A 27,877-nucleotide genomic window follows, 5' to 3' on the forward strand; every position below is an offset into this window, starting at 1 on the left:
CAGGTCGGAGGGCGCGCGCGGTGACTTCCGCTTCCTGTGGGCAAAGGGCAAGCGGAATGTAAACACGGGGCCCGTTGAGTGGCCCTCAGGGAACTGGGCGCCCGGGGCGTGCTGCACTCGCAGGGAGAGCGGGGAAAGAAGGCGCGTGGGTCCTCGTTTAGAGGAGAAAGCAGCTTCAGAAGTTGGAGCTGCGTCTCCACGCGGCTGCGGCCACGCCGGGCCGCTAAGGTTGGTGTCCGGGCGCCCCTCGCAGCGGCGCCGGGGCGGCGTGCGCGGCCTTGACCTTCCCGTCGCGGAGGGAGGAGCGGGGCGGGCGCCCTCGGCGGCGGCTGGGGCGGGGCTGGGGGCGCGCCGGGCCCGCGGGCAGCTCCGACGGGCGCCCCGCGTTTTTATCCCTGTGGGAAATGAAGGCGAGTCGCTCATGCTGGCTTCAGTCTCGCGGGGACATCTTCGGGTAAATCGCTTCTTGAACTCCTCGCCTCCGAACACCTCCCTGGACCGGCCGGGGTCCGCTCGGCGTCCGGAGCCGGCTCTGCCAGCGGGTTCCCGCCTGGGGGTCGCGCCCCGGCCGGGCGGGGAGCCTTCCCTGGCTCGTCCGGCCGGCTGCAGCCCTCGAGGGCCTCCTGGATCGCTGCCCAGCAAAAGAATTTAGAATCCAGCGTCGTTGTTTGGAGTTTGCACGGCAGTAATTAAACATAATTCTGCGTAAAGTGAATTTGTCTTGCTTTGTGAGTTAAACATGAAACCCACTTAATTATGATTTATCCGTGATTTTTTTGTATCATGGTGGAAAATGTAAAGGTTAGGATGTTGGTGCCTTGTGCATCTGACTACACAGATTCAAGAAAGATTTTTTTTTTTTTTAATTTATCTTTATTGTTGAAAATATTACAGATATCCCCTTTTTTTCCTCTTTGATCCCCTCCACCCTGCATCTGCCCCCCCACCCCAGGCCTTCACCACACTATTGTCTGGGTCCGTAGGTTATGCACATAAACATATAAGTTCTTTGGTTAATTTCTCCCCACTCACTCCCGCACCCCCAACTTCCCACTGAGATCCATCAGTCTGTTCTATGCTTCTGTGTCACTGGATCTATTTTGTTCATCAGTCTATTTTGTTTATTAGATTCCACATATGAGTGAGATCATGTAAAACGGAATCAGGAAGAATCAGAAAACCTGAATAGGCCAATAACAGCTGATGAAATCGAAGTAGTAATTTAAAACCTCCCAGCAAACAAAAGCCCTTCTCCGAACGGCTTCACAGGGAAGCTTTCTAATTCTTTAAGATGTAGAAGAAAGCCTTCTTTTTAAGAAGTTTAAATTTAATGTTCAAGTAGCATTAGAAGAACAATAAACTCATCCTACTTACTGAATCAATTCAGAGTGTTAAATTCTCCAAAGCAGAAAGCATGTTGTTTATGTTGTAGGACTCGCCCTTCTTTTAAACCTGGCTAATTTTTATTCTTCAAAATCCACCGAAGCTGAAGTGTTTCTTCTCTGACATCCTAGCACTGTTTGTTTACTCTCTTCTAGCACTTATTCTGTATTGTAATTGGCTTTACTCTTGTGGTCTCCAGACAATTTTGAAGAAAATATAAAACGTACTAATGGTTTTGGTAGGAGAGTCGTGCCTTTTAACCTTAGTGCGCCCTTGGTTCCATTTGGCATCTTGACTCATCCCTTATTGTTGCTTTTCCTATTCACAGTGACTGTTTCAGATCTTTTCTGTTCTCATGCCTTAGGTTCATTTCTTTCCCTTTTACTTGGAGCAGATGACTAGCCTCCTCTTTTCTCTGAAAAATGTGAAGCTTGGGGTATGAAATTTGTCATTTTCATTTTCCTCTACCTCTGAACTTGCCTATACTTTTCATTCAATATTTGGTGTTGTCCGAGAGGAATGTATTCTTGTCCCTCTCTTCAAGGCTAAACTTGTCAGTTGATAGGGGTCATCAGGCCTCTTACAAAACCTCATTGTGTCCTGACCTCCACAGCCTCTGATCTCTAGAAGATCCTAAAGGATTTGTGGAGGAGATTGGCAGAAATGCCTGAGGCAGTGGGGTGTGTGGCTTTTTCCTACGGGGTTGAAAACCACTGCGTGGGCCCTTGACCTATACCTGTCTTCAGCATTTGTAACAGTGGTTTGGGTTGGAGGATGGGGGACGGTAATGGGAGTCTAAATGAACTATTAATTAAAAAAAAAAATACACGTGGATCTGTATGTCTTTTTCCTTTTCTCCCACCCTAACCCCCTGCTCCCAATAATCTACAGACCTGATCAATGAGTTATAATGAATTTGTCTTTAGTAAATTAATACAGGTGTCCGTCTATTAATAGAGTGCCTCACAAAGTTCCCTTTGGAAACTTGAAACCAGAAAACCAAATCATCTTCATTCTAGTCAGCTTTAGGGACAGTCATAAACACAAGACTTCTTTCTTATCTTGAATTACCCTGGTATCTTATGAGACTCCTCATGGTCCACTCTCTCACATGGTCCTCACTCTGTGCCTCTGGACTTCTGTGCCGTAGTCATCACACTTTCATTTTCAGGCATTTCTTGGTTCTTCCCCTAACTTGCTTATAGTCATCTTCAAACATAGGAGTCTCATTCTCTCATATTATGATAGGTCTGGGGAGAGAGAGTGGCATTGTTCTAATTTCCTAGTGTAGTTTATAATCCATGACTTCCCTAGGCTTTTCTAAAAATCCCTGCTCCTTTGGAAAGCATATGGTTCACCCTATCAGCCTATATATTTCTCGATTGCTGTAATTTATTGGCACTCATTTATACTCATTAAGAGCTTAGACACACAACCCATAATTTTCTTAGCCCTCCAAGTTCTGTCACTATCTAGGACCTTTCCCCATGGCTGGCCTCACAGCTGCCCTCACTTTTTCTCTCCCCTTCCTTCTAATGATTACTTACTGTGCTTTTACCTCAGTCATGTGCCTCGGTGGTGAAGACTTTGATATCTGCTAGGACTTACTGCGTCATTTCTCTCTTCCCCTTATCCCACAATGCCCTTCTTGGATAATTTTACGAAGACTTCTGGTTTATTGTTTTTCCTGTTCCTCGGGTTGCTCAGTCTGTTGATCATAGTCTCCTTGGGGTCATAGACTTCGCTAAGAATGCACACGGGCATATAAAAACTTACATACAAATTTCAGAGGTTTCTCAGAATTTTTAAGTACATCTATGTAATTAGTAAGAATTCTTGGATCCCTCAATAAATCCCTTCTCTAAATAAATATTTGTTGAATTCTTCCAGGGTTTCCTTTGACGTTGTTCCATCAATTGTTCTTTTATTCTTTCTTGTCCCTTACATTTGTACGTAATTGCAGATTTACAAAACAATTCAACATTTGTTACCTTTTCAAATCACCAGCTGTGAATTTGCCAGGTGTGAATCTCTTAAAACTTTTTATTAGAAGCATATATAAAAAGAGAGAGAAAAGTATAAGGAGGCTTATGCACCCATCCCCTAACTTCCTCAGCTGTCAATTCAGCAATCTTTTCATCTGTATTTCTCCTCTACTGCCCCCACCTCCCACTGGTTACATTGAAACAATTCCTAGATATTATGTAATTTTATGTGAAATATTTTAGTATGTATTCCTAAAAGATACGGGTTTTTTTACAAACATAATCATAATACTATTTATCATACCTAAAAAATAACCTTATTATCATCAAATATCAAATCAGTGTTCTGATTTCCCATTTCCTCCCCATTGGCCTGTTTGAACCCAGAGCTAAACAAGATCCATGCATTCTATTTGGCTAGTATGTCTCTCATAATTTGGGGGTTACCTCCCATCTTTTTTTTTTTTTTTTCTTTCCTGGCAGTTTATTTCTTGAAGAAACCAGCTTTATTTTTATTTTTTGCTGTCTGCATGCTCATCTGCATCCCGTATTTTTTATAAGCTAGAGCCTTGGTCTGATTCAGGATTAATTTTTGGCAAGAGCACATCATGGCTAGCGTGTCCCCTCCATCAGGAGATGCATAATGTCCAGTTGTCTTTCTTGATGTTAGCAGCCTTCAGTGGTGATTTCCTAGGGCCACTGTTTAATTAGGAGTTAAACGGTGGTAGTCTGATCCTGCTATTTCTTCTTCCCTTAGTTGGAATACTTCTATAAGGGGCCAGGTTTGAAATTTAAAGCTCTTTCTCTGTCCTTCTCCAGAATGGCTTCCTTCGGATGGAAGAGGAAAATTGGCGAGAAGGTCTCAAAGGCCACTTCCCAGCAGTTTGAGGCTGAAGCTGCTGACGAGAAGGATGCAGTTGAGGGTGATGAAGGGAACGGGCTTCATGCCACTAAACGTAGGAAGGAAAGTCTCCTCGAAGGCTGTGCTGAGAAAAGTAAACAGCTGAAGGATGAAGGAGCCAGTCTGGCTGAAAATAAAAGGTATGTTTTAGAGTTTTCTCATACAGAACATTTATATTTTCTGACTTGCTTTCAGTAGTGGGATGAAGAGTTATGAATTCTCTAAGTTTATGTTTTTAGGATCTGATCTAGGTGCTAAATTAAAGAAATAGGTTTTAAAGTCACCTTTAAACATTCCCATAGAATCTGAAAGTTTGTAAAAAAAAGTCTGCATGATGCTTATAATGTCTCTCCTTTGCTGTCTTTTTTGTTCTGTCTAAAGTAGAGTAAAGACTCAGTAAAATGTAATCCAGTTTACTGGTTGGTTGGAGATGGTTAATTCTTGGTGTAATTGACTTTCTCTTTGTGATATTATGGACCAAATAAATTAGATGTTTCCTGAATAGCTTTGGGGGCATATATATATATATTTTTAAGTAGGTGTTCAGTCATTTTTTTCCATTGACTTCTTATGTGCTTTAGTAAATGTGGAATTTGATAATAGCCTCATTTATTCTTGGTCCTTCCTCGCTAAGCCCTTAGACTTCCATTATTTAGATCTTCCTTCTTTCCCCCTCTGCTGTTTTTTCTACTTTCTTAGTCCTTTCACCTTCCTCTGCTTAGCTCCTTCAGTGGAACCAAAAACCGCTCTTCCGCAGATTAGTGGGGAAAGGACACACAGTTTAGTACATTGTGTAGAGGAAGCTGGAACTTCGTACAGAGAAAAAGAAAGTGATCTGTGTCATACCACGTATAGAGAGAACTCTAGAGGCATCACAACTCTCTATGCGAATAAAAAAATATAGGAAGTATCTCTGTGACCTAGATGTGGGAAAGGCCTTTTTATTTTTAAAAATTTCACGTCTGTATTAAAGTTGAAAGAATAGTTGAATCTCCCATATTCCCTCTGTCTAGACTCAGAAAATTTTTAAAAATTTTATCTTTTAATTACAGTTTACATTCAGTACTTTTTGCATTAGTTTCAGGTATACAGCACAGTGGTTAGACAATCATATGCTTACAAAGTGATCCCCCCGATATTTCAAATACCCACCTGGCACCGTACGTAGTTATTACAGTATTAATGACTGTATTCCCTAAGTTGTGCTTTACATTAGATTAAAAAATTCTTATCAGTTGTTTTATTTATCTCTTCCTACACATACACATGTACACACGTAATTGTATATTAGAATTTTTTGTGTGATTTATTTGAAAGTAGGTTGCAGACATTGTGGCACCTGGTTCCTGAGTCCTCGTGCTCCTCCTAAGAACAAGGGTGTTCTCTTCCCAAACACGAGCTGCTGTCCACCCTGTGAAAATGAGCAGTACTGTGATCTGATATCCACTCCACATTTAGATTTTTCCAGTTTTCACCTAAGTGTCTTTAGTGTTTTTTAAAAACCAGGATCCAAACAAAGTCCACACCTTGCATTTGGTTATTGTATCTCTGTAGTGTCTACTTGGGTCCCCTACTTTTATCCCCCATGACACTGACATGTTGAAGAGTGCAGACCAGTTTTCTATTTGATTGTTTCCTTAACTTGTTCCTCTATCTTGTGTATTTCTTGTAAACTGAAAGTTGAGTGTTGAGGTTTGATTTAGATTCTGATTAAGCACTTTGGAGGAGAAAACTTCATGTAATGTTTATGCTTTACACTGTGTCTTATTGGGAAATAAGGACATGTGGTTGTTATTAGTGCAGTTATTAGTGCAGCCACTGAAAGACACTGTGCCTATGTCAGTCTGTTTGCTGTGTGTAATATTTGCTGAAAGCCACATTTTTATAAAAATCTTGAAACATTTATCTTTGGTGAAGGAAATACATTATACTAGGAAATTATACTTGAGAACATGAGGACTGTTGATTTATTTGCCCTAAAGATATGATTTTTTAAGACATGTGTGTGATCAGCAGGAGTAGTATCTGAATAGGTTGTTGGTAGGACAGGATACTCTTCAGATTATCCAGCGATCTAAAACCAGGCCTGTGTGCTTTTGGCTGGTATCTTCCATGTGGTACTGAAGAGTTGGAGAAATTAAAAGCAGTGGTGCTGAATAAGTACTACGGCTTTTCTTTTCTTTTCTGTTCTTTTTATATTTTTCCTAATTGGTAAGGGTGGTTAGAAGATTTGTTAATCATTTTTGTCATAAATGAGTCAAAGTTGAAAAACAAATATTTTAGTTTCTAGATCTGTTCTTATGTTTGATTCTGAGTGTAATCTTTTATTTTAATATAAAACATAAAATCATGCTTCAGCTCTACTATATCAGCACCTTGAATTGGGAAAGAAGGGTAGAAAGTAAATATCAGGGACAACAGTTTAACAGCCTAATGTTAGATTGCGAATTCCCATTTGTGGTATTTTAGGCACAAAAGTAATTTGTCTGGTAGAACTTGGTGAGAGTGGCATTCTTCTGTCTCAGTTAGAAGGAAACCAACTATAAATTTTCCACATTTGTGAAATCACTTTCAGAACATCCATAAAACATCTTTAGAAATTCCCGTAAATGCTTGTTAAAAGTTCATTAACTTTGTTGTTTTGCCTTTTCCTCTAGACCACACTGGTGTGTGGAAGGGAAAAGCTATTCAGTTATTGCCATGGGATTCTCTCTGAATTTCCTGTGTAGAGAAGAGATATCAACTTTGTCGATAAACAGAATAACTCTTGTTTTTTTGCTTGCATGTCAAAACATTGAGTCATTTCATTAAAATCAGCTGGATTAGATGCTTTATTTTGAATGAAGGACACTGAGATCAGTAAGTTTTTCTGCTCATTAGCATTTCTTTTAGAGTAATGTATATACAGCTCTAGGAAGTAACTAAACAGAATTAAAGGAATCTAGTCGAATTAAGTAGTTTGGTGAGTCTATGCCAAAAATAAGTAGAAATAACAGTTTAAATTATCTAAGAGAATATTAAACTTGATTGAAAAAAATACAAGTAGAAAATAATATAAGCAGAAATAGTGAAGTTAAATTAAAAAACAACAAAAAAATCCTCATTCCCTGCCTTCCAAATCAGCTCTATCTTAAACCACCCCATTTTCACTATTCACGTATTTTAACCGCACTGGCCTGCCTTGTGTTTTTGAATACAGTTCTTACACCACTTTACTTTATAGCTTCCTGTGTGAACAGCTTCTCTCTCCTGTTTTCAGATGGTGGTCTGTTGTCCTTCCGATCTCTTCTCACATACTGTGTTCTCAGCATGCCCGCCCCCCTTACCCCAGCCTAACAGGGCCCCTCATTCCCCCTTCTCCCTCACAGCAGCCTTTTAAATTTTCCTCTAGCATTTCTTCTGTTTGGAAGTTACTTTATTCACTTACTTAATTTTTTTATTTATGTGTTATTCATCTGTCTTCTGTGGAAAGATAAGCTTCAGGACTGTAGGGATTTTGTCTGACTTTTGTTCTGTGTCCTCAGCTCTTAAAACAATTTGCGGCACCTACCAGGCCCTCAGTACCTATTTACCAAATATTTATAAAGCTGCTATTTTTAGCTATGTTATGGTTAAATAGTTTTTTGTGGATTAACTAGCATTTATTGCATTGTATCTATGGGAGTAGTCTGAGAATATATTTTCTTTTCTATCCCAAACACAGCGGGCCTTTGAGAATAGAATTTTCCCACCCTCCTTGTGCATGAGAATATGGCCCTTGAGAATTAACTGCTCTTTTCTCGGTCTCCTCCCTTTCCCCATAGTCCACGGTGTTTCCCCTCGCCCTCCGGATTATTCTGTGTGCAGAAGGCTTTTGTTTATACAACAGGAAAGTGACAACAGGTTTTACGGAATAGTGGCTTAAGGGCTTGGGCCTTACCCTAGCTCTGCCAGTTGCTAGTGTTGTGATACTAGGCAAGTTATTCAGCTTCTCTGTGTTTAAGTTCCCTCTTTTGCAAAAAGTACCTACCTCATAATGCCATTGTGATGATGAAATGAACTTACATATGTAAAGTACTCAAGGTGGTACCTGCCACATAGTAAGTACTCAATAAATATTAGCTATTATTAATACCACTATTATAGTATTCTCAATTATTCTGCATCTTTTATTGGTGATACATTTTCTCGCTGGCAATATTGTTTGCTTCACGGGGTTCTTGTGAGGCTGAAACCCATTGATGGATACAAAAGTACTTTAAAAACCAGGTATGGACTTCAGCATGCAGCCAGGAGGCAGTATCAAGAACTTGACCTGGACAGCCCCAAGCAACTACAATATTAGATAAAACGTATGAAACAACTGTTTTCAAACACTGGATAATAGTTGACATAGGACTCTGATCTTTGAGAGTAGGGACACAAATGATTTGATCCCTATGACCTCCCTCACTTTCTACCTGAAGGCAATTTCCAGGCTATAAGCACATGATGGGGAAACCAGACACACCATGGTGGTCTTGCTGAGTTGAGGAGATGGAGATTGCATTTCAGAGAGGCTCAGGCAGCTAGAAGTTGTGGAATAGTGTACCAGAGAAGAGGGAGCTGCTCAGAGAAATTGCTCCAGAAATCTGTATGAGGTTCCTTTGAGTATTTGTTGAACATTAGGCCATTCAACTGTGAGGAAAAGTCCACAAATCCTAGTAAGATGACCGAAAAGTTGTAAGCTGAACCTATTTCGAGAGTTCATCCAGACCAAAGAGATAGATGTTTAAGCTTCCACCTCCCAGAGTGGAGATGCCTTGGAGGTCATCAGGGACATTAACTGGAGTCCACATGGAGTCTGTTGTTCATTATTAGAATGACTACACAATCCTGGAGGGAAGGCAAATCTAGACCTTTCCTAGGGCTTAAAAACAGATTTTCACAGGTTCAAACTGATTGCATGTCAGAACAGAGCCAAAACATTCAGATACTTAATAGCATATAACATTTACAGTTTCCAACATCCAATAAAAATTATTAGACATGCCAAGCAGGAGAACATTTTGACCCAGGAGAAAAATCAGTCAGTAAAGCCAGACTGAGAAATGATGTAGATGATAAAAGTAATTGATAAAGAGGTTAAACTGGTAATAACTATGTTCACATATTTAAAAGGTAACACAAACCTAATCAGGAGTGAAGTGAATGATGTAAACAAATGGAAAATCTAGAGGCAAAAAATGGAATATTCTAAATAAAAAAAATACCCCAAATAGGATTAATAGCTGTGTTTGTTCAGTCCTTGGAGAAACAGATGCCAAGACCAGATTAAACGTCATGCAAACATTTTATTAGTGGAATCACCGGTATGAGAGAAAATGGTAAAGAAGCTGGTAACCTGGGAGAGTCGTCAGTCTACAGTGTTTGACCCTGAGTGAAGGAAAGAGGGAAGAAAGATTGGCTAGAAGTCTCATGGGCTGTTGGTTAAGACCTCGGTAGTCTTAAGTCAGGATCCTCCATCAGAGAAGTCCCGTGCCCCCTAGGAACGGGCCTGTCTTAGTATCCCTGCTGCGCTCAGTCAGTGTAGGGAACAGCCATGGAAGCTCGTCTGTCCTGCAAATGCGACTGTGGACTCAGAGTGTAGCAGCTGAGGTGGAGGTCTGCTCAAGGGAATGGAATGACATCTTTAAAGCTCTGAAAGAAAACAATGATCAGCTTTGTGTTCTATATACCACATAAATGTCTTTCAAAAATAAGGCAAAATAACTTGATCAGGTGAACCAAAGCTGAGGTAACTCATTGGTAGTAGGCCTGAACTTCGAGAAACATTAGAAGAAGTTCTTCAGGTGGAAGAAAATGATAACCAGATGGAAATCTGTATCAGAAGAATGAAGGGTGCTGGAAATTGTAAAGTGTGGGTAAAAATGAAGACCAGTGGTTTTTAAAGTCCTAAAATCCTTTAAAAGATAACTGATTTTAAAAAATTGTAGCAACACATTGGAGATTTATAACATATGGAAGTAAATGTGTAACAACAATAATAAAAAGCATGTGGAAACAAATGGAATTATATTGCCGTTACACTCTGACATTACGTGGGAAGTAGTATAATATTATTTGAACCTAAACTCTAACCAACTGCTAAGAAATAATAAGAGGGTCATAAGCCAATAATGGGGATAAAATGAAATAATTGGAAATTAAAATTTTTAAAAAGTGCCATTTACACTACCACCCCCAAACAAAATCATCAGGAAAAAAATTCAATAAAGTGTGTATAAGAACTGGACACTGAAAACTATAAAGCATGGCCAAGAAAAATTTAAGAGGACCTACATAAATTGAGATATATATATATATATATGTTCATGGATCAGAATAAGTTTTGTGAGTTTTCCCCAAATTGTGCTGTAAACTCAACGCAATTCCACTGACAATCTCAGCAAGCTTGTTTTTCTAGTAACTGACAAGCTTATTCTAAATTTTGCATAAAAATGCAAAAAATCTAGACTGTCAAAACAATTTTATGGAACAAAACATACTTAGTGAACTTATATTGCTTCATTTCTACACTTACCACATTCTTGGATGCTGGACCTTTATAGTATTAGTGTAAGGATAGACATATATAGAGCAATGAAAAGAATATGAGGTACAGAAATGACTCATGTGCCTGGCCAGCTTTGGCTTAGTGGTTGAGCGTCAACTCGTGCACCAAGATGCTGCTGGTTCGATTCCCTGTCAGGACACATGCTCAGGTTGCAGGTGTGGTCCCCAAGTAGGGGTGTGCAGGAGGCAGCTGATTGATAATGTTTCTTTCTCATCGATATTTCTATCTCTTTCTCCCTTTCCCTGAAAAAATCAATAAAAACATACTAAAAACAAAGACTCATGTATATTTGGTCAGTTGATCAAAAATTAAAACTTCTGATTATCAAAAGGCATAATTAAGAAAACGAAACATCAGGCCACAGACTAGGAGAAAAGATTTACAACACATATCTGATATAGGACTTATTTCTAGAGTATATAAAGAACTCTCACAACTCACTTAGACACTATCCAATTAAAAAATGGACAAAATATTTGAACTGAAGCTTTAGAAAGAAGATATGTGACTGGCCAGTAACCTGCTCAGCATGATTCGTTATCGGGAAATTTCAAATAAAACCACAATGTACTACTACATAACCACCAGAGCGCTAAAATTGAAAAGACTGACAGTGTCAGGCAAGGATGTGGAGCAACTGAAATTTCATACATTGCTCATGAAAATATAAGGTGGTTTTACTACTTTGGAAAACAATCTAGCTGTTTCTTATAAAGTTAAAGGTGCACCTAACCATACAATCCAACAGTTTTATGGCTAGATATTTACTCAGGGGAAAAGAAAACTTATATCCATGTGAACACTGGTCTAAGTGTTCTTAGCAGCTTTGTTCATAGTGGCCATGAACTGGAAAGGACCAAAATGCCCATCAGCAGGTGAACGGGTAAATAAATTGTGGTATATCCATCCAGTGGTATCCTAATGAGCAACGAGAACAAATAATTGATGCGTCCAGAATCATTGTGCTCACAGAAGTCAGAAAGAGTGCATATAGTCTGACTTTATCTTTGCAAGTCTTTTAAGAGACAAGTCTAATCTACAGTGACAGAACATCGGTGGTTGTGTGGGGCCAGGCATCAGGGTGAGTGACTGAGAAAGGGCACAAGGAACTTTTTGGGTTGATGGAAATGTTGTTTGTTGTGATGATTGTGGTATTTGCATGGGTGTATATATTTGTCAAAACCCATTAAAGAGTAGGCTTTAAATTGGTACTGTTTTGGTATATAAATTGTTCCTCAGGAAATTTGATTTAAAAAAACAAACTTGAAGTATTAAATAATTCTGTATTTGTTTCATGTATCTCTGTAAATGTTCAGGAGGTATTTTTGTTCCATATTTGCTATTATTTCACAAGTTGGTTGACAGAAGGAACAGTTCATTTATTTTTTAAATATATCTTTATTGATTTCAGAGAGAGGGAAGGAGAGGGATAGAGAGAGAGACAGAAACATCAATGATGAGAGTCATTGATCGGCTGCCTCCTGCACGCCCCCAACTGGGGATGGAGCCTGCAACCCGGGCATGTGCCCTGACTGGGAATCAAACCCCGATCTCCTGGATCCTAGGTCCATGCTCAAGTGCTGAGCCATGCCCAGCTGGGCCAAAAGGAACAGTTTAGATTTCAATAAAACTCTCCCTCTGAATATTGCCAATTTGGGGGTCTTGATCATTTTATCACCCTGTCAGCCTTCGTCAGTCCATTCTGCTCTGGGAGCAGTGACAGGAGCCCCAGTCTTAGTCCAGATGGTGGGTGGGGACTTTTGCCATTGAATGTATTCACAGATCTTGAGTTTGAATCTCACCTCCTCAGTTTACCAGTTCAGAGGATGTATACCAATCACGTAATATGTTTTGGGCTTTTTCTTTTGTTGTTGTTGTAAAATGACAGTAAGGATTAAGTGCAACACAGTGTGGGCCAGCTGTGAGGTTGGGACGCGCAGTCATCTCGGGCGGTGGGGAAGTGGGGATGCCTGTGGAGGAGCTGCGCAGAGGAGGCGGCAGGGAGGAAGGTCGATGGGAGAGGAGGGAGCCACTTCTATTCCTGGGGTGCATTCTTTCGCTTCTTTTTTTAACCCTCATACTTTCTCATTTGGTGTTATCTAGCACATGGATAGTTGTCTGAACACATTACATGGGGCACAATCCAAGTGTTCATACCAGCCTCCCTCCAAAGGCGACTCGGTTCTGTCGCATCAGTCTCCTGCTCTCCAGTTGGCCTCATTAGCGACTATCACCACTCTTAGAAAATTGGGTTTGCAATGGAATGGTTTTTAAATCTGAAGGATTGTAGTATTCATGATTCTTTGTAACCAAAAAGTGGTTTACTCTTCTACTCACCCTCTAGATAATTTGAGTGCTTTATAGAGACAGTATAGTGAGCCTAGTGTTTGCATGAGGATTTTGAAGTCATTTTATCTCTGTTCAGGGCCTAGCTTTACCATTTCTATCTGTATAAAGTTTGGCAGGTTACCAGCTTTTTACGTATCAGTTTCCTCAGATGTAAAATGGTGAGTAAAGAGCAAGTGCCTGTGTAAATTTAGCACGCCACCTAGCACCTAGCAAGCACTCAGTACATGCACGTTAGATATTGTATTTTAGGATTTTATGTGTGATTGGTACATTTCATGTAGTATCAATGTTTTTTGTAAGTGATTTTGTTCAGACACCTTTTTCTAGAATTATTACTAACTAGGATATACTTTCTCAGTAGTTACAGTGTGGGTCCTAACTTTGATATGTTGGCTCTTAAGGTTTCAACCACTAGGTGGTGATATTTGATTGTGTTGGTCTGTTTTTTTCTTTGAGAATTAGTGTGTGTGTGAAGCAGGAATATAATTAGAATTTACCATGAATTTGTCTCCTGTCTAGAAAAGTATTTCTATCAAAGTGAACTTGGGGGTGATTTGGCCATGTGACACACAATGTCCCGAGTGCCAGCCTGGCTATATGTAATGACAGTGACCTTCATTTTGATGTCATGTGTTCCTCCCTCTCTTTTGGCTCCTTCTCACTACAAGCAAACCCTGACAGCATCCATTTAAAAGCTCCCCTTGACTCCACATGCCCTACCATTTCTCTGCTCCCCTTCAGCACGAGCTCCATTGGTGAATCATCCTCTCAGTCCATTCCAGTCAGGCCTCTGTCCCCACTAATCTGCTGACCCACTCTTAAAAGGTTTTATCTCTGTTCTCATGTACTGTCCCTCTCACGGGCAGCACAGTTGACCACTCCCTTCCTAATCTACAACAGTGTTGTGCCTGTCCTTTGTTTCAGTGTCCACTCCTTCATTTTCTTTGCTTGGTCTTTTCTTTTGCTTATTTCTAAATATTGGTGGGCCACAGTATTTAGAAAGTACTTGTCCTTTCCACACACAGTCTTTTCCATCATAAACTTGCATGGTCTCCGGCTCTCAGCACCATCTCTAGACCGATGACTGTCTGCAGTGCTGTCTCCTCACCTGAACCCCAGACTCTCCAATCTCCGATGCTTGCTTTAGACCCACTTGGATGTCTAATTAGTATCTCAAACGTAACATGTACTGAGCAGAATTCCTGATTTTTCTCCCAAACATCTGGTCCTTTCCATTCTTCCCTATTCAGTAAAAGGCCCCACCCTTTACCCAGTTACTTAGGCCCAACAGCCAGGCATCAACTCAGCAGGTTCATGTGCCGACCAGAGCTTGTCTTCCCCAGTCACCCTCAGTTCCCTACCTTTGAGACCATAAGGCCCTGCAGCTGCTGTGTCCGCACAGACCAAAGAGCCCATGTGCGGTGCTAACTGACAATGAATGACCATCCCAGCTCTACGCCAGCCAGGTTGACCTGTGGATGCTCTGGAGGGACTGGATCACACACCCAGCAGTGTGAGTGGGTTAAGGCCTGGTGGGGAAGAGTCTAGGGATCCCCCCCTACACATATGGTTAAACCCATCCTCATAGCCATGGCCTGCTAGGGCCTCAGTGATTGTGGCTGTGGCCTACCTCTCGCCTCTCGCTTGCCTTCCTCCTGCTATAGCCACACTGGTTTTCTTTCCTTTCCTCAAAACATGGGGTGTTCAGTCCTGCCTTGGGTTCTTTTTGCACTTTGTCTGGAATGAACTTTCTCCAGATCTTCAGTTGGCTGAGGACTTTTTAACATTCAGATCTCAGCTCAAATGTCCTCCTAGAGACCTTTCCTGACCATGTGTTCTGGGTGGCCACCCGCTCACTCCCTATCACATCCCCCCATTTGATTTTTGTCATGGCACTTGTCGTATTCTAACTTACGTTTGTTGTCTTTTTCTGCCACCTTTACACACAAATGTTCTAGAATGTAAGATTTAGAAAAGGAAGGTCTGTTTATATCTTTTAAAAAAAAATTTTATTGAATTTATTGGGGTGAAATTGGTTAATAAAATTATATAGGTTCCAAGTGTACAATTCTATAATACATCATCTGCATATTGTATTGTATGTTCAACACTCAAAGTTAAGTTTCCTTCCGTTACCATTTATCCCCCCTTTACCCCCTTCCACCTGCTCCCACCCCAGGTCTGATTATATCTTGTTGAATGCTGCATCCTCAGTTCTTAGAGCCCTACCTGTCCCAGGGTAGGTGCTCAATAAATATTTATTAAGTGAATAAGCTGATAACTACCGAGCTCATTAAACTTGAAGCTATAGTAAATTAGAAATTTAATTAGGAGCAAAGTAGCCAAACACTGACATTTGTATCTGGTAATGAGTGTGCTATCTAACTTATTCGGCTGGATCACCAGCTGTTCCTTACCTCAGTGCAGGCGCAGGGCATTCATTATCTTACCCTGCCCTTGCGCAACCCCTGGAGCTGTTCCTTTTGCTTCCTTCCTTGTGCTGGTTCAGTTGGATACTGTTAAGGTTGCTTTAAACTGGCTGATCAGACTTTGGTCACTTATTAACCACAGTGACTTTAAACCAAGTTTTTATCTTTAATGCTTCCCATCCAACAGCTGCAGCAGGGCTGTGTCTGCTCAGCATGTTCCAGACTGAAGTTGAATTAGTAGATATGCTTGGAGTGTATCTACATTGTGCTCTGTGAGAGCATAATTCTGAGAGGCCATTGATCTGCTAGGTGCCAAGTTTCCTCTGACCACAGTGGGGTTACCCTTTCTTTGTAGGCCAGGAGGAGCAGAGCACTCGAGCACCCACTGGTGGTCTTGCCTAGATCTATTGTTCATAAGTGATTATTTAAAAAATTATAGTATTCCTGTCACATTCATCATCTGTTTTCAGCCTGTAAAGAACTTTTCCTAATAAGCATTTGTTTAGAGGTTTGTTATTTGTATTTATAAATTTTTGAAGGAAGAGTCACTATCTTTGGCCCTTACAAAGGTTTTGAAAACAGTGGTCCTTGCAGATCTGGTAGCTGTCTCTGCATATTCAGATGTGTTGCGTGGACGGCCAGCCAGCCTTTGTGGGTGATCTTCAGTGTATAGTTACAGATAGCCTGATACTACAAGATGACAACAGCCACTGCTACAGCCGACAGTGGCAGTTAAGGCAGGGTGTGTAAAGCACGCTCCCTTCTGTGGGCCCTAACTGTGCCAGCCAGGGCAAACTCACTCTGAGCTGGCCATAGCCCATTTGCCCTGTGCTGAGATGGCATAAGACCCCGGAAATGGTGTTGCCCATTTGTATTATTTACTATAGTAAAGGAACTATTCTATAGCAGGGTGAAAACAGAGAGAATGTACGTTTTTATGTTCTTGGACTTTGTATTTCTACCAAATTCTTCCCTTATTTCTTCAGTTCTCTACTCCCTGCTTACAAATCAGTACAGATCAGCTCACATTTTGGTGCTTATGTTTGGTTTAGATTCTCATACTAGGTAGGAAATTACAAGCACACATACAGAGGACATGAAGGGTCTGGAAAATAGGTAACAAGAAGTGATTCAGAGAAGATAGCACACAATGGGGCTTCATATACTCTGAGAGAGATTAAAAATGCTTCATACCCCTGGTTTTTATTAGCATTACCTGGGGAACTTTTAAAAAATGCAGATGCCTGGGTCCTGCTCTGAGAATTTCTGTTTTAATTGATCTGAGGCAGGGACGTGTGTGTGTGTGTGTGTGTGTGTGTGTGTGTGTGTGTGTGTGTTCCCCTCCATAATTGATCTGAGGCAGGGACGTGTGTGTGTGTGTGTGTGTGTGTGTGTGTGTGTGTGTGTGTTCCCCTCCATAATCTCCATAGATCATTCTGTATATAACCAGGAATGAAAACTGGTGGATTATGTATTTTATGTTTAGCTCTACAAAGCAGAACTAGTAGCACTGGGGGAAAGGTAAAATACAGAAAGGTACAATGAAAAATGTTCTGTTAATTAGAACTTTCTCCTCATAGAGATATTAAAGTGTACGTGAGTTAACCTTTGTGAAGGGTGTCATAGAGATGACTGCTTTGGATAATGTGTAGGACTTAGTCATTCCTGAAATTTATTTAAAAAAGGAAGAGTGCTTCTATGCTACAGATTGGGCATGGAGTGTGCTAGATCAGTTTTGGGCATATTGAGTTTGAGATGTCTTGGGGACATCTTGGTGGAGATGGTAGTTGGCTTTGGAGCTCAAAAGAGAGATATGACTAGGAGAACCTTAGTGAAAGGTGGTAGTGGCAGTGACCATCTCCATCCTGGTTTTCCTTTATCTGACCCATGTCTTACGAACTTGTCTGCGTTAATAGTGATGAACCAGACAGGGTCTCTTTTCACGGGGCTCATAGACAAGGAAACTGAAAACTGAAGAGTCTGTACCAAATTACCTGGCAACTTCTTAAATTGTCGCCTCTGTCAGCCAGATTGCTGCAGTCTAGAGCCCAGGGTTGCAGCTGGATTGTAAAGTCCTCAGAAAGGTTCTTTATAATACTTCTAAAATGAGTGACAACATATGTAGACATTGAGGTTGATGAAAAAAGAAATTCTTCTGGTGATTTCTCAGCCCAGGAAACAAAATACTGGAGACAGATTTTCAAGATCTCTTTTATTTATATTTTGCTTTTTTCTCTTTTGCTCTCCTTTCCCTTTATCTCTTAAATTTTCCTGCTTTTTGTAACATCATTATTATCAGTTCTTGAATAGAGATATTGCTTGATAAACAATTATTCCCTAGTATCTGGTCTTTAAATTTGATCATGTACTCTCACGGACTCATTGGAAATATGATATAAATGTAACCTTAACAACCACAGATATCGAGAGGCGATTCAGAAGTGGGACGAAGCACTACAGTTAACCCCAAATGATGCTACCCTATATGAGATGAAATCACAGGTAAGGACGGAAGAAGGCCCCTTTCATTATGAAACTGCACTGTGTTTGTTTGGTGAGCATGATGAGCCAAAATAGCATTTTCTTCTTAAAATACAATTATTTGGGGGAAAAAGTTTTATATTATTTGTGGCTTTTCCTTATGTATTGAATTAGAAATTTGTTTACCTTCACAATGAAGTTAACTGTTATTTCAACCTAGACAGATGGACATCTTTTAAAAAGTCCCTGGTGTTCTCCTTAATAAATGAAATGTGTTTGCTTCCCTTGGAAATTAATTGTAGTGGGCTCAGCAATAACTTAGTTTCCTCTGATGGATTGGGTTCTAGATGATGACATTTCTCTGAAAATGGCCTAGCCCTTAGCAAAAGGTTAAATAGACTCAAGTTATGAATAATTTAAAAATAACAATTGTATTTAAAAATACATTTCTAATATTTTGTGGGAAAGTTTATAAAGAAAACCTCTGAGCCCTTGGATTAAGTTATCCAAGAGACTTCAAGTCTCAGCGCCTTGAGCATATTTTTGGCAGGGAGCAGTTGCAGTGCCGCCTTCACCCACACACCTACCACCCTTCCTGATGGTGAGGTTAAACATGGGGTGCATTCTTCATTAGTTGTGATTTTAGTTTATCCAGGAAAAACCCAGATTATGTCTCTTGAATAAGAGGGGTATGAGGACCTTCATTTGGATAAGCTAATTTTCATTCTTGAAAATGTATATATTAAAGGCAGGATTTGTGGTGAACTGTATGAAACGAGTTGTTTAATTTGGAACTTGGTAATGGTGGTTGTTTCACAAATTTTGTGAAATGTATGTGCTCCCAAAGAATATAGATAATATCCAGCTCTTTTCCATGGATTGGAAGTGGAGGGTTCTGGAACTCCCTGGTTTTTCTGATGTGTGATGTGAAGAACCCAGTTGTGGGGAGGCCTGTTGGTGTATTTGCATGGTTTTTATAGCAGGAGGATGTTCACTGGGGACCAGATGGGTGGTTGAACAAATTTACATCTACCTAGTTTAACAGCAAGACCTGTGGTACCCTAAAATCCACGTTGTACACAGAATAAATAGAAGTGGAATTGAGAGATCAAATAATTCTGAGCTACCATGGCCAGAGTATGACCAGAGGGACGGTAGGGTTCAGTAATTGGGAAGGGACTAGTATACATTTTTATAGTATTTCAGGAGTAGGAAGAATATAATTCCTGACCCTGAATGGCAGTGGATGGGATCAGAAACACTGAAATGCTATGTTTACCAGACTAAAAATACACTTTTAAAAATGAAAAGGGTTATTTATGTATGGTTATCTGTTAGTAGTTTACTAGTTTATGAATGTTACTGACAGGTTTTGTTTTCTCTTTACTGTAGGTCCTAATGTCGCTTCATGAAATGTTCCCTGCTGTTCATGCAGCAGAAATGGCTGTGCAGAGAAATCCACACTCGTGGGAGTCTTGGCAGACTCTGGGGCGTGCTCAGCTGGGATTGGGAGAGATAGTCTTGGTAAGGAAGTCAGATGATTATAATGCTAAAATTTTGTTTTGACATGTTTTGATCAGCGGAACCCAAAAGTTCAAGGAATTTGGTTTTCTAATAGGTTAACAGGAAAACAAACAAAAGCTTATGTAGTACTTTTCCCCATTTCTCCTTTATTAAAACTTACAGATCATTATGCTTTTGGTTGTAAGTGCCTATGGTAATGGAAAAAAACCTCTAGGACAGAATATTTAGCAAAAAATTGTCCTATAAAGAAAGAAAATACACTGTAGGTGGGATAACAGATACTTTGAATCAACCAATAAAAGTAAACTTATTCAGAATTTTAAGTTTTAAAAAAATCTTTGCCCAAAGATAGGTTTATTGGTTTTAGAGAGGCAGGAAGGGAGGGAGAGAGAAAGAGAGAAACATCGATCAGTTACCTCCATATGCGCCCTGACTGGGATGGAACCTGCAGCCTGGGTATGCGCCCTGACTGGGATGGAACCTGCAGCCTGGGTATGCGCCCTGACTGGGATGGAACCTGCAGCCTGGGTATGCGCCCTGACTGGGATGGAACCTGCAGCCTGGGTATGCGCCCTGACTGGGATGGAACCTGCAGCCTGGGTATGCGCCCTGACTGGGATGGAACCTGCAGCCTGGGTATGCGCCCTGACTGGGATGGAACCTGCAGCCTGGGTATGCGCCCTGACTGGGATGGAACCTGCAGCCTGGGTATGCGCCCTGACTGGGATCGAACCTGCAGCCTGGGTATGCGCCCTGACTGGGATCGAACCTGCAGCCTGGGTATGCGCCCTGACTGGGATGGAACCTGCAGCCCGGGTATGCGCCCTGACTGGGATGGAACCTGCAGCCCGGGTATGCGCCCTGACTGGGATGGAACCTGCAGCCTGGGTATGCGCCCTGACTGGGATGGAACCTGCAGCCTGGGTATGCGCCCTGACTGGGATGGAACCTGCAGCCTGGGTACGCGCCCTGACTGGGATGGAACCTGCAGCCTGGGTATGCGCCCTGACTGGGATGGAACCTGCAGCCTGGGTATGCGCCCTGACTGGGATGGAACCTGCAGCCTGGGTATGCGCCCTGACTGGGATGGAACCTGCAGCCTGGGTATGCGCCCTGACTGGGATGGAACCTGCAGCCTGGGTACGCGCCCTGACTGGGATGGAACCTGCAGCCTGGGTATGCGCCCTGACTGGGATGGAACCTGCAGCCTTTTGGCATATATGGGACAACACTCCGACCAACAGAGCCACCTGGCCAGGACAAAACTTTAAGTTTTTATATAAGAATACTAGTTGTTAAACTGTTATTCCTTTATCTATAGATACGGTTCTTTCCATTATGCTGTGAGACCCTTGGAGGAACTGGAAGTGTTAATTTTTCCTCATTTAATGTTTTTTAGGGATCTGTTTGAAAAAATCTAAATGTGTAATTTTTATGTAAACTTAATCTGTTCTTCTGAAAGACGAGTGGTTAAAAATTACTTTAGTCAATGTCATAATGAAGGGATACTATGAAAAATATATGAAAGCAAGCTAAAATTTCTAACAGTTCTTACTAAGGGGTGGGCAAAAGTTGGTTTACAGTTCTTACGGAAAATAGTACAATAATTAATAAATAATACAAGAATAAACTCTATTTTTCGAAGTCACAACTGTAAACCTACTTTGCCCCACCCCATATATATTAACATAAGAAAATACACAGTTAAATAGAACAGGCAATAAATTAAAAGTCAATAGTTGGGCATATCTCTATGAGTAATTATTTAGATTTTTATGCAGAATTGGGTGTGTATGTTGGAAAATGAATATGGGCTTGGTTCTTCATTTTCTAATTATTTGAGGTGCAAAGGTAGGTTATTTTTTTAACTTGAGATCTTTTTTAACATAGGCATTCAGCGCTATAAACTTCCCTCTTAGTTCTGCTTTTGCTGCATCCCATAGTTTTAGTGTATTTTCATTTTCATTTGTGTCAAGATATATTTTAGTTTCTTTTGATTTCCTTTTGAACCTACTGATTGTTCAAGAGTGTGTTGTTTAATTTCTACATATTTGTGAGTTTTCCAGTTATCTTTTTGCTATTGATTTTATTCCATTTGAGTCAGAAAAGATGGTTGGCATGTCTTTTACATTTGTTAAGACTTGTGTTGTGACGTAGCATGTGATCTGTGCTGGAAAATGTTCCGTGTGTGTTGAGAAGATGTCTGTCCTGCTGCTGTGGGGTGAAAGGTTCTATGTGGGTCTGTTTGGTCCTGTTGCTCTATAATGTTGTCCGAGTCTTCTGCTTCCTTATTGATGTTCTTTCCTTCCGTTGTGTCAGTGTTTACTTTATATGCTTAGGTGTTCTGGCGTTGGGTGCATATGTATTTGCAAGTGTTATGTAATTCTGGGAAGTGACCCTTTTATGATCATGCAACGCCTGCCTTGTCTCCCATGACACTCGCTGTGTGTTATCATTACTGTGGCCTAAGCTCTTGGCTTCAGTGTTGTGCATTCCTGGTACCTCCTGACTGTGCTTTAGCCCAGGAAATCCCTAGGTTTTATGTATTTGCTGATCTGCAAAAGCTGAACGGTGTGTCTGCCTCGTTTTGAACTATAATGTCGGCACCTCTATTTTTTTTTTAATCCCCACCCGAGGATATTTTTCCCATTGCTTTTCAGAGAGAGTGGGGGGGGGAGAAACATCGATGTGAGACATGCATCGATTGTTGCCTCCCACACATGCTCCGACCAGGGCCAGGCATCGAGCCTGTAACCGAGGTCCGTGCCCTTGGCTGGAATCAAACCCAGGACCCTTCAGTCCACAGGCTGATGCTCTAACCACTGAGCAAAACTGGCCAGGGCTATTTTGATGGGCTTTTAACCCTCTTCAGCAGTTTGTCACTTTCACACTTTTATAACCTTTGTTTTTTTTCATCATAATCATCATCAGTGGTTAGATCACAGCCCTAACTTCCATCCTTAGAGTCTGTTATGTTAAAAAAAGATACCTATGTATATATAGATACTGTACATGGATAATATATACATATATATAAATATATAGATCGCTATTGTGGATTATGTTAAATACATTCATTTTTTTAAAACAAAGCAAACAAAAAAAGCTGACCTTTTCTTTCCCTAGGCAATTCGAAGTTTCCAAGTAGCCCTTCATATCTATCCAATGAACCCCGAGATATGGAAAGAAGACCTTTCTTGGGCAAGAAAGCTTCAGGAGCAGCAGAAGGCAGCCCAGAGGATTAAAAAAGATGAAGCACCAGCAGAAGTGACACATGTCTCACCAAAGTCCATTCCTGACTATGACTTTGAAAGTGATGAGATTGTTGCTGTTTGCGCAGCTATTGCTGAGAAACAAAAGCCGGTTTCAGCAAATAAAACCATGGTTATTGTGTCCGCTTCTGGGACTGTGGAGACTGTGAGTGAGAAGGAAGATGGTGCTGCCCCCCCAGATGGCGCTGTTTTTATCAGAGCCCGATGAAGCTTAGCGGGAGCTCTCTGAATCTACCTTTTGATTGCCACTTAAAGTTCAGGGCAGACGGGCATTTACTCTGGAGAAACAGGGTCAAACTCCTGTTGTAAAATCAGTTTTTCAGATGAGGCATATAAAAACTAAAGGGTAGAATTATTATATAGTGTTTGGACTATGCTTTGATAAGTTATGATTTAAACTTAAGATTAGAATTCTGACTACAGTGGGTTTTTATTAATAAACTTAATCCAGATATCTGAGTGAATGCATTTTAAAGGCAAGACTTGGAAGTGATGCTTGAATAGTGAATAACTTGGCCAGTGTTATTAAAATGTTGACTCGTTGACCTTTTTATGATAAAGGAAGTGGGTGATTTCTCTCCCTCCTAAAAATACACTGCTGTTACTAGTCACTCTTCTACTTTTCTTGTTTCATTAGAGTAACTTTGTCACAAAGCTTGAGTATTTCTGATGCTCATTTTGATCCAAAGTTGTCATTTGGTTATATGTAGGTTCTTAGCAAGTTCAGCTGGAAATGCATGCAAATGTGTACGTTCCGGACGGTTCCTGTAGATACTCTTAATTCTGATTTATGCTTGTTTTGACTATAAAATTATTAAGACCATGGTAGTTGCCACCTTCAGTATTTATTGGATGTGGGGAGTTCTGATAAATTGTAACAGTGATGGTTTTATTTTTTTAATTGTTAAAGTAGATAGTCTTTACCACAAGCGAGTCATTTTTAAGATGTGCATTTTTTAAATGAGTGGCTCTTATAGCTACATCATAAATTGTACTGCAGTGTTGTCCCAGTCAAAAGGAGTATTTTCTTTATTTTTAAAAGCTTGAAAACCTCACCCTGGATGGTGTGGCTCAGTTGGTTGGGTGTCATCTCGTGCACCAAGAGGCCGCTGGTTCGATTCCTGGTCAGGGCACATGCCCAGGTTGCAGGCTTGATCCCCAATAGGGGGTGTACAGGAGGAAGCCGGTCAGTGTTTCTCTCTCTCTTCCTCTCCCTTCCTCTCTCTCTAAAACGTGTTTTAAAAAAAAATAAAAGTTTAAAAACCTTGAAAATACCTTTTGCTTATAACTTTTCAGCTGATGATTGGGAATTCCTTTTCTGGATAGCTTTTTTGGAGCTGCTCAGTAAAATGAGAAATAATCACAGTTTTAAATAACAAAATTGTATCTTTCTAAACAAACAAACAGGGATGTTATTAGAGTTCCAGTGGGATTACAGGCACAGCATACATGGAAACTAAAATGTGATTATGGTAGAATCTTACAAATAGAGAAAGATATATTGAAGAAATAGTCATTGAAAAGCACAGTTATATCCACAAATCAATATTGTCATTGCTAATGTGAATTATTATTTTTATAGTTTACACATTGTGGGACAATTATATGGGACAGTTGGGTACTGTTACTCTGGACACTCAGGAAGCTATTATTGGTATAAAATTAATTTTATCCTTGTTGGAGATAAAAGTAAGTTAATTTATTTAAAGAAATTTTCCCCTGTTGGAGCATGTAAGTAATGGTTTATATTTTTCTGAGATGATTTTTAAAGTTTTTCTTTTAGTGGAATGTTTGCCTCTTTTTTCAGAGTCAGAGAAGTCAGCACTTGTCTTAGAAAGTATTGCATTTCCTCCCAAAGTGATATTAGAAAATTAGCTCTGGTTGGAGAGGTTAGTTTTAGAATGATCCAAAAAACAAATTAATTACATTTTATTTTGTTTACTAAGAAATATTCTCAAAGGGTGGATAGTTGGGTATCTAGAGAAGTTGGTGTGTTGTGTTAATGGGTATTTGTTTATTGTATAATCAGCAAATAAAGTTTTTTCTGCATTTTAAAGATTTGCCTATTATTTTGTGTTGTTAGCTTTTGAAAAAGATTTATTTTTTCTTATGTGAAAGTATGTGAAGCACTTTGTATGGTCTCTTGCATATGGAGTACTCTCTAAGTGCTAGATTTTTCTATGAAGACCTTGAATTAGCTTGGAGATATTTAACCTCAGTTTCTTCTGATTTAAGAAGGAAGAGAACTTCTTTGTAATCTTTTCTTTATCTGAAATTCAGCAGTCACTGCTTTTGATATTAGGACAGATGGTTCTCAGTTGGGGGTTGTTCCTGTTGTAAAGTCTATGCCTCAGCCCCAAAAGAGGCAAGACCCAGGATGGGGTGCCAGTCGCCACTAGGAACCCAGTGTTTCCGCTGAATTGACATCGGTCGGCCAGGCTCGTCTTCTTACTCAGATGAGACACAAGGTGCTTTACACATAAGGTGGAGGAGAAAAGGAAATACCGAATTATAGAGAAGAAAGGCCGCGTATTTCCCCAGGCCCCAAAAGGCGCTTAGCCGATACTCTTCCGTGGTGAAGAGAGAGGGCAAATGGATTTTCTAAGGCTGCGAGTACTGATACACTGACGTTTACTAAACTTACTAACTAATAACAAACTCTTTTGAATCTGAAAGAAAGAGAATCGATATTCATGGTAGCAGTATAAAGATGTTCGGTACACTTTCTGAAACTACACTACACACTAAAATTATATTGAATGTAATTTGTATTTTTCTTGGTTGAAAGTTGTATGGCATAGGAACTCATTAGTCAGAACACTACATCCAATCCATGCCTGATAATGAGAATCATGTGTTATTTTCTAGACAATAGTTTCTTACATTGTAGAGCATTTATCTTAAATCCGCTACCAAATGCTGCATAAACATTGAAAACTCATGCAAGGTGTAGATCACAAAACTTACATCTATTGCAGTTGGGGTCTGTGTACAACATTTTATGGTAGTAGTCTAAGTATGAAAAGCTTTTAAATTGATGTTATATGCAAAAGTATAGTGAAGACTTAAAAAGGTTGGTCTCAGAAAGCTGGAGTTTGCATGATTATAACTGATCAGTATAGCCTTTTTAGTTTGAAAATTATATTTTATGTCATGGTACCAAAAGCTTGTTTCATTACCTTCTCCTGCAGCAGGAAAAGGGCCAGTCATTTCTTTAATTTCAGGCTTTGTGAGTCAGAAGCCCTCCTAAGTTGACTCTGGACTTTGATCTTATGACATAATTTATCTAAATGAGCTGTGATTTGACGTAAGAACCAAAGTTCCGTAATCATCTTCAAATCGATGGCAATGTTAAATGTGTTTTTTTCTGAGAGTGTATTAAGCTGGTGGTGTATTTTGTAATTGATGGTATTTTAGAAGTGAGAAGGTGTAATTTTTTTTTAACCAGTACAGAAATTTGTACATGATTTACTCATTACCAAAGCAAACTGAAATATGCCACTTTAGTCACTTGCAATTCAATATGCTCACTTGAGTGGGAGAGAAGGGGTGGCCTATAGCTAGCGTACCATGAAATCGTGCCTTACTGTGTGTGAACTTCACCTGGCATGTGTGCCGAGGTGGAAGAAAGGTTGGGAAACTTGATCTTCACTTTGTTGGGAAGGCAGAGGGTAGAGATGGCTTCCTTGCGCAGTGCTGCTTCACCCATTAACCAAGGAATCCTGATCTCTCTCTTCCACCCCACCTCCTCAGGAGAGGGAGTTTAGGATAAATAACTGGACATAAAAGCTCCTTTCTCTCCTTTTGGGTGGATCGCGGCTGCAGAGAGCCAGAATTTAGAGAGATGTCAGCTCGGCAGTGAAGGCTCTGCCTCTGTGGTTGTGCAGGGCTGACCACGCTTCATGAGAGGTCTAATTCTGGGTTTGGCATTAGGTGGCCATTGTTGGCACCAACGTAAATTACATCTCTAACCTAGACTTCTTCAGCAGTAAACCTGACATGCCAATTCTCCATCTGCCTGACTCCTTTTGTCTCTCGTGTGGCTCAGAAGTCAGGAGGGGACAGAGGATATTATGTGCCTCCCTCTAACCCCAACAAAGATTAGTGCAGATTATTATATTTCAAAGCAAGCACAAGACGAAAACCAAATTGGAAAATTTTTTCTAATTTCAGATTTTTTTTAAACCATGGAAATTCTATTGAAAATGGGTAATGTTAATTATAAGGTAACATGTAAACATTTGGATATTGAAAACATCTACTGACTTGGAATTGTGATAGACCACACTATTGACTCTAGGTTTAATTGGAAGGAAAGAGTGTGAGACGAACCATGATGTCTTCTGGGAACATGGTTAACTTTCTTAAAGTATAATTTACATACAATAAAACATGCGTTATATACAGTTTGAGGAGTTTAGACATGTGAACAATTACACAATCGCCATTACCATTAAGATGTAGGATATTTCCCTCATCCAAAAAGTTCTCGTAGGCTCATTTGCAGTCTTCCCCTCCACCCCAGCAACCAGCACTATTCTGCTTCCTGTGACTGTAAATTTGACTTTTCTAGAATTTCAAATACAATATATACTTTGTGTCTGACATTTTTGGCTTGATCTAATACTTTTGAAATCCATGTTGTGATTCATTCATGTTACTGTGCATATCAGTAATATGTTCCTTTTTATTGCTGAGTATTATTCCATTGAATGGATATACCACAATTTGTAGCTTTACATATTGTTGATGGACATCTAGGTTGTTGATGAATATCTTGAGTTTTGATCTGTTATGAATAAAGCTGCTATGTATATATGTCACAAGTCCGTGTGTGGATATATGTTTTCACTTCTCTTGGGTAAATACCTGGGGGTGGAATTGCTGAGTCTTATGGTAAGTATATGTGTAACTTTAGAGGAAACTGACACTTCCAGTTTGCATTTCTACCAGCAATGTATTAAAGTTTCAGTTGCTCC

General features: G+C 40.2%; 1 protein-coding gene across 1 annotated transcript; it reads left to right on the forward strand.

The window, feature by feature from the left end:
* The first annotated feature begins 37 nt into the window (after positions 1 to 37).
* TTC33 (tetratricopeptide repeat domain 33) lies at positions 38 to 27,724 on the forward strand. The gene is made up of 5 exons (XM_016223796.2): positions 38 to 228; positions 4,188 to 4,409; positions 18,042 to 18,123; positions 19,495 to 19,626; positions 22,753 to 27,724. The coding sequence occupies exons 2-5, from the start codon at positions 4,189 to 4,191 to the stop codon at positions 23,104 to 23,106; spliced, it is 789 nt and encodes a 262-aa protein (XP_016079282.2). The 5' UTR covers positions 38 to 228; position 4,188; the 3' UTR covers positions 23,107 to 27,724.
* Positions 27,725 to 27,877: the final 153 nt, after the last annotated feature.

The sequence above is a fragment of the Miniopterus natalensis genome, chromosome 3, assembly GCF_054644295.1.
Source record: "Miniopterus natalensis isolate mMinNat1 chromosome 3, mMinNat1.hap1, whole genome shotgun sequence".
In the NCBI taxonomy this organism is placed as follows: domain Eukaryota; kingdom Metazoa; phylum Chordata; class Mammalia; order Chiroptera; family Miniopteridae; genus Miniopterus; species Miniopterus natalensis.

Coding starts and splice junctions, on each gene's coding strand:
- TTC33 (XM_016223796.2), top strand. CDS start 4,189: ATGGCTTCCTTCGGATGGAAGAGGAAAATTGGCGAGAAGGTCTCAAAG. Junction 4,410..18,041: donor AGTCTGGCTGAAAATAAAAG/GTATGTTTTAGA, acceptor TAACAACCACAG/ATATCGAGAGGCGATTCAGA. Junction 19,627..22,752: donor GATTGGGAGAGATAGTCTTG/GTAAGGAAGTCA, acceptor TTCTTTCCCTAG/GCAATTCGAAGTTTCCAAGT.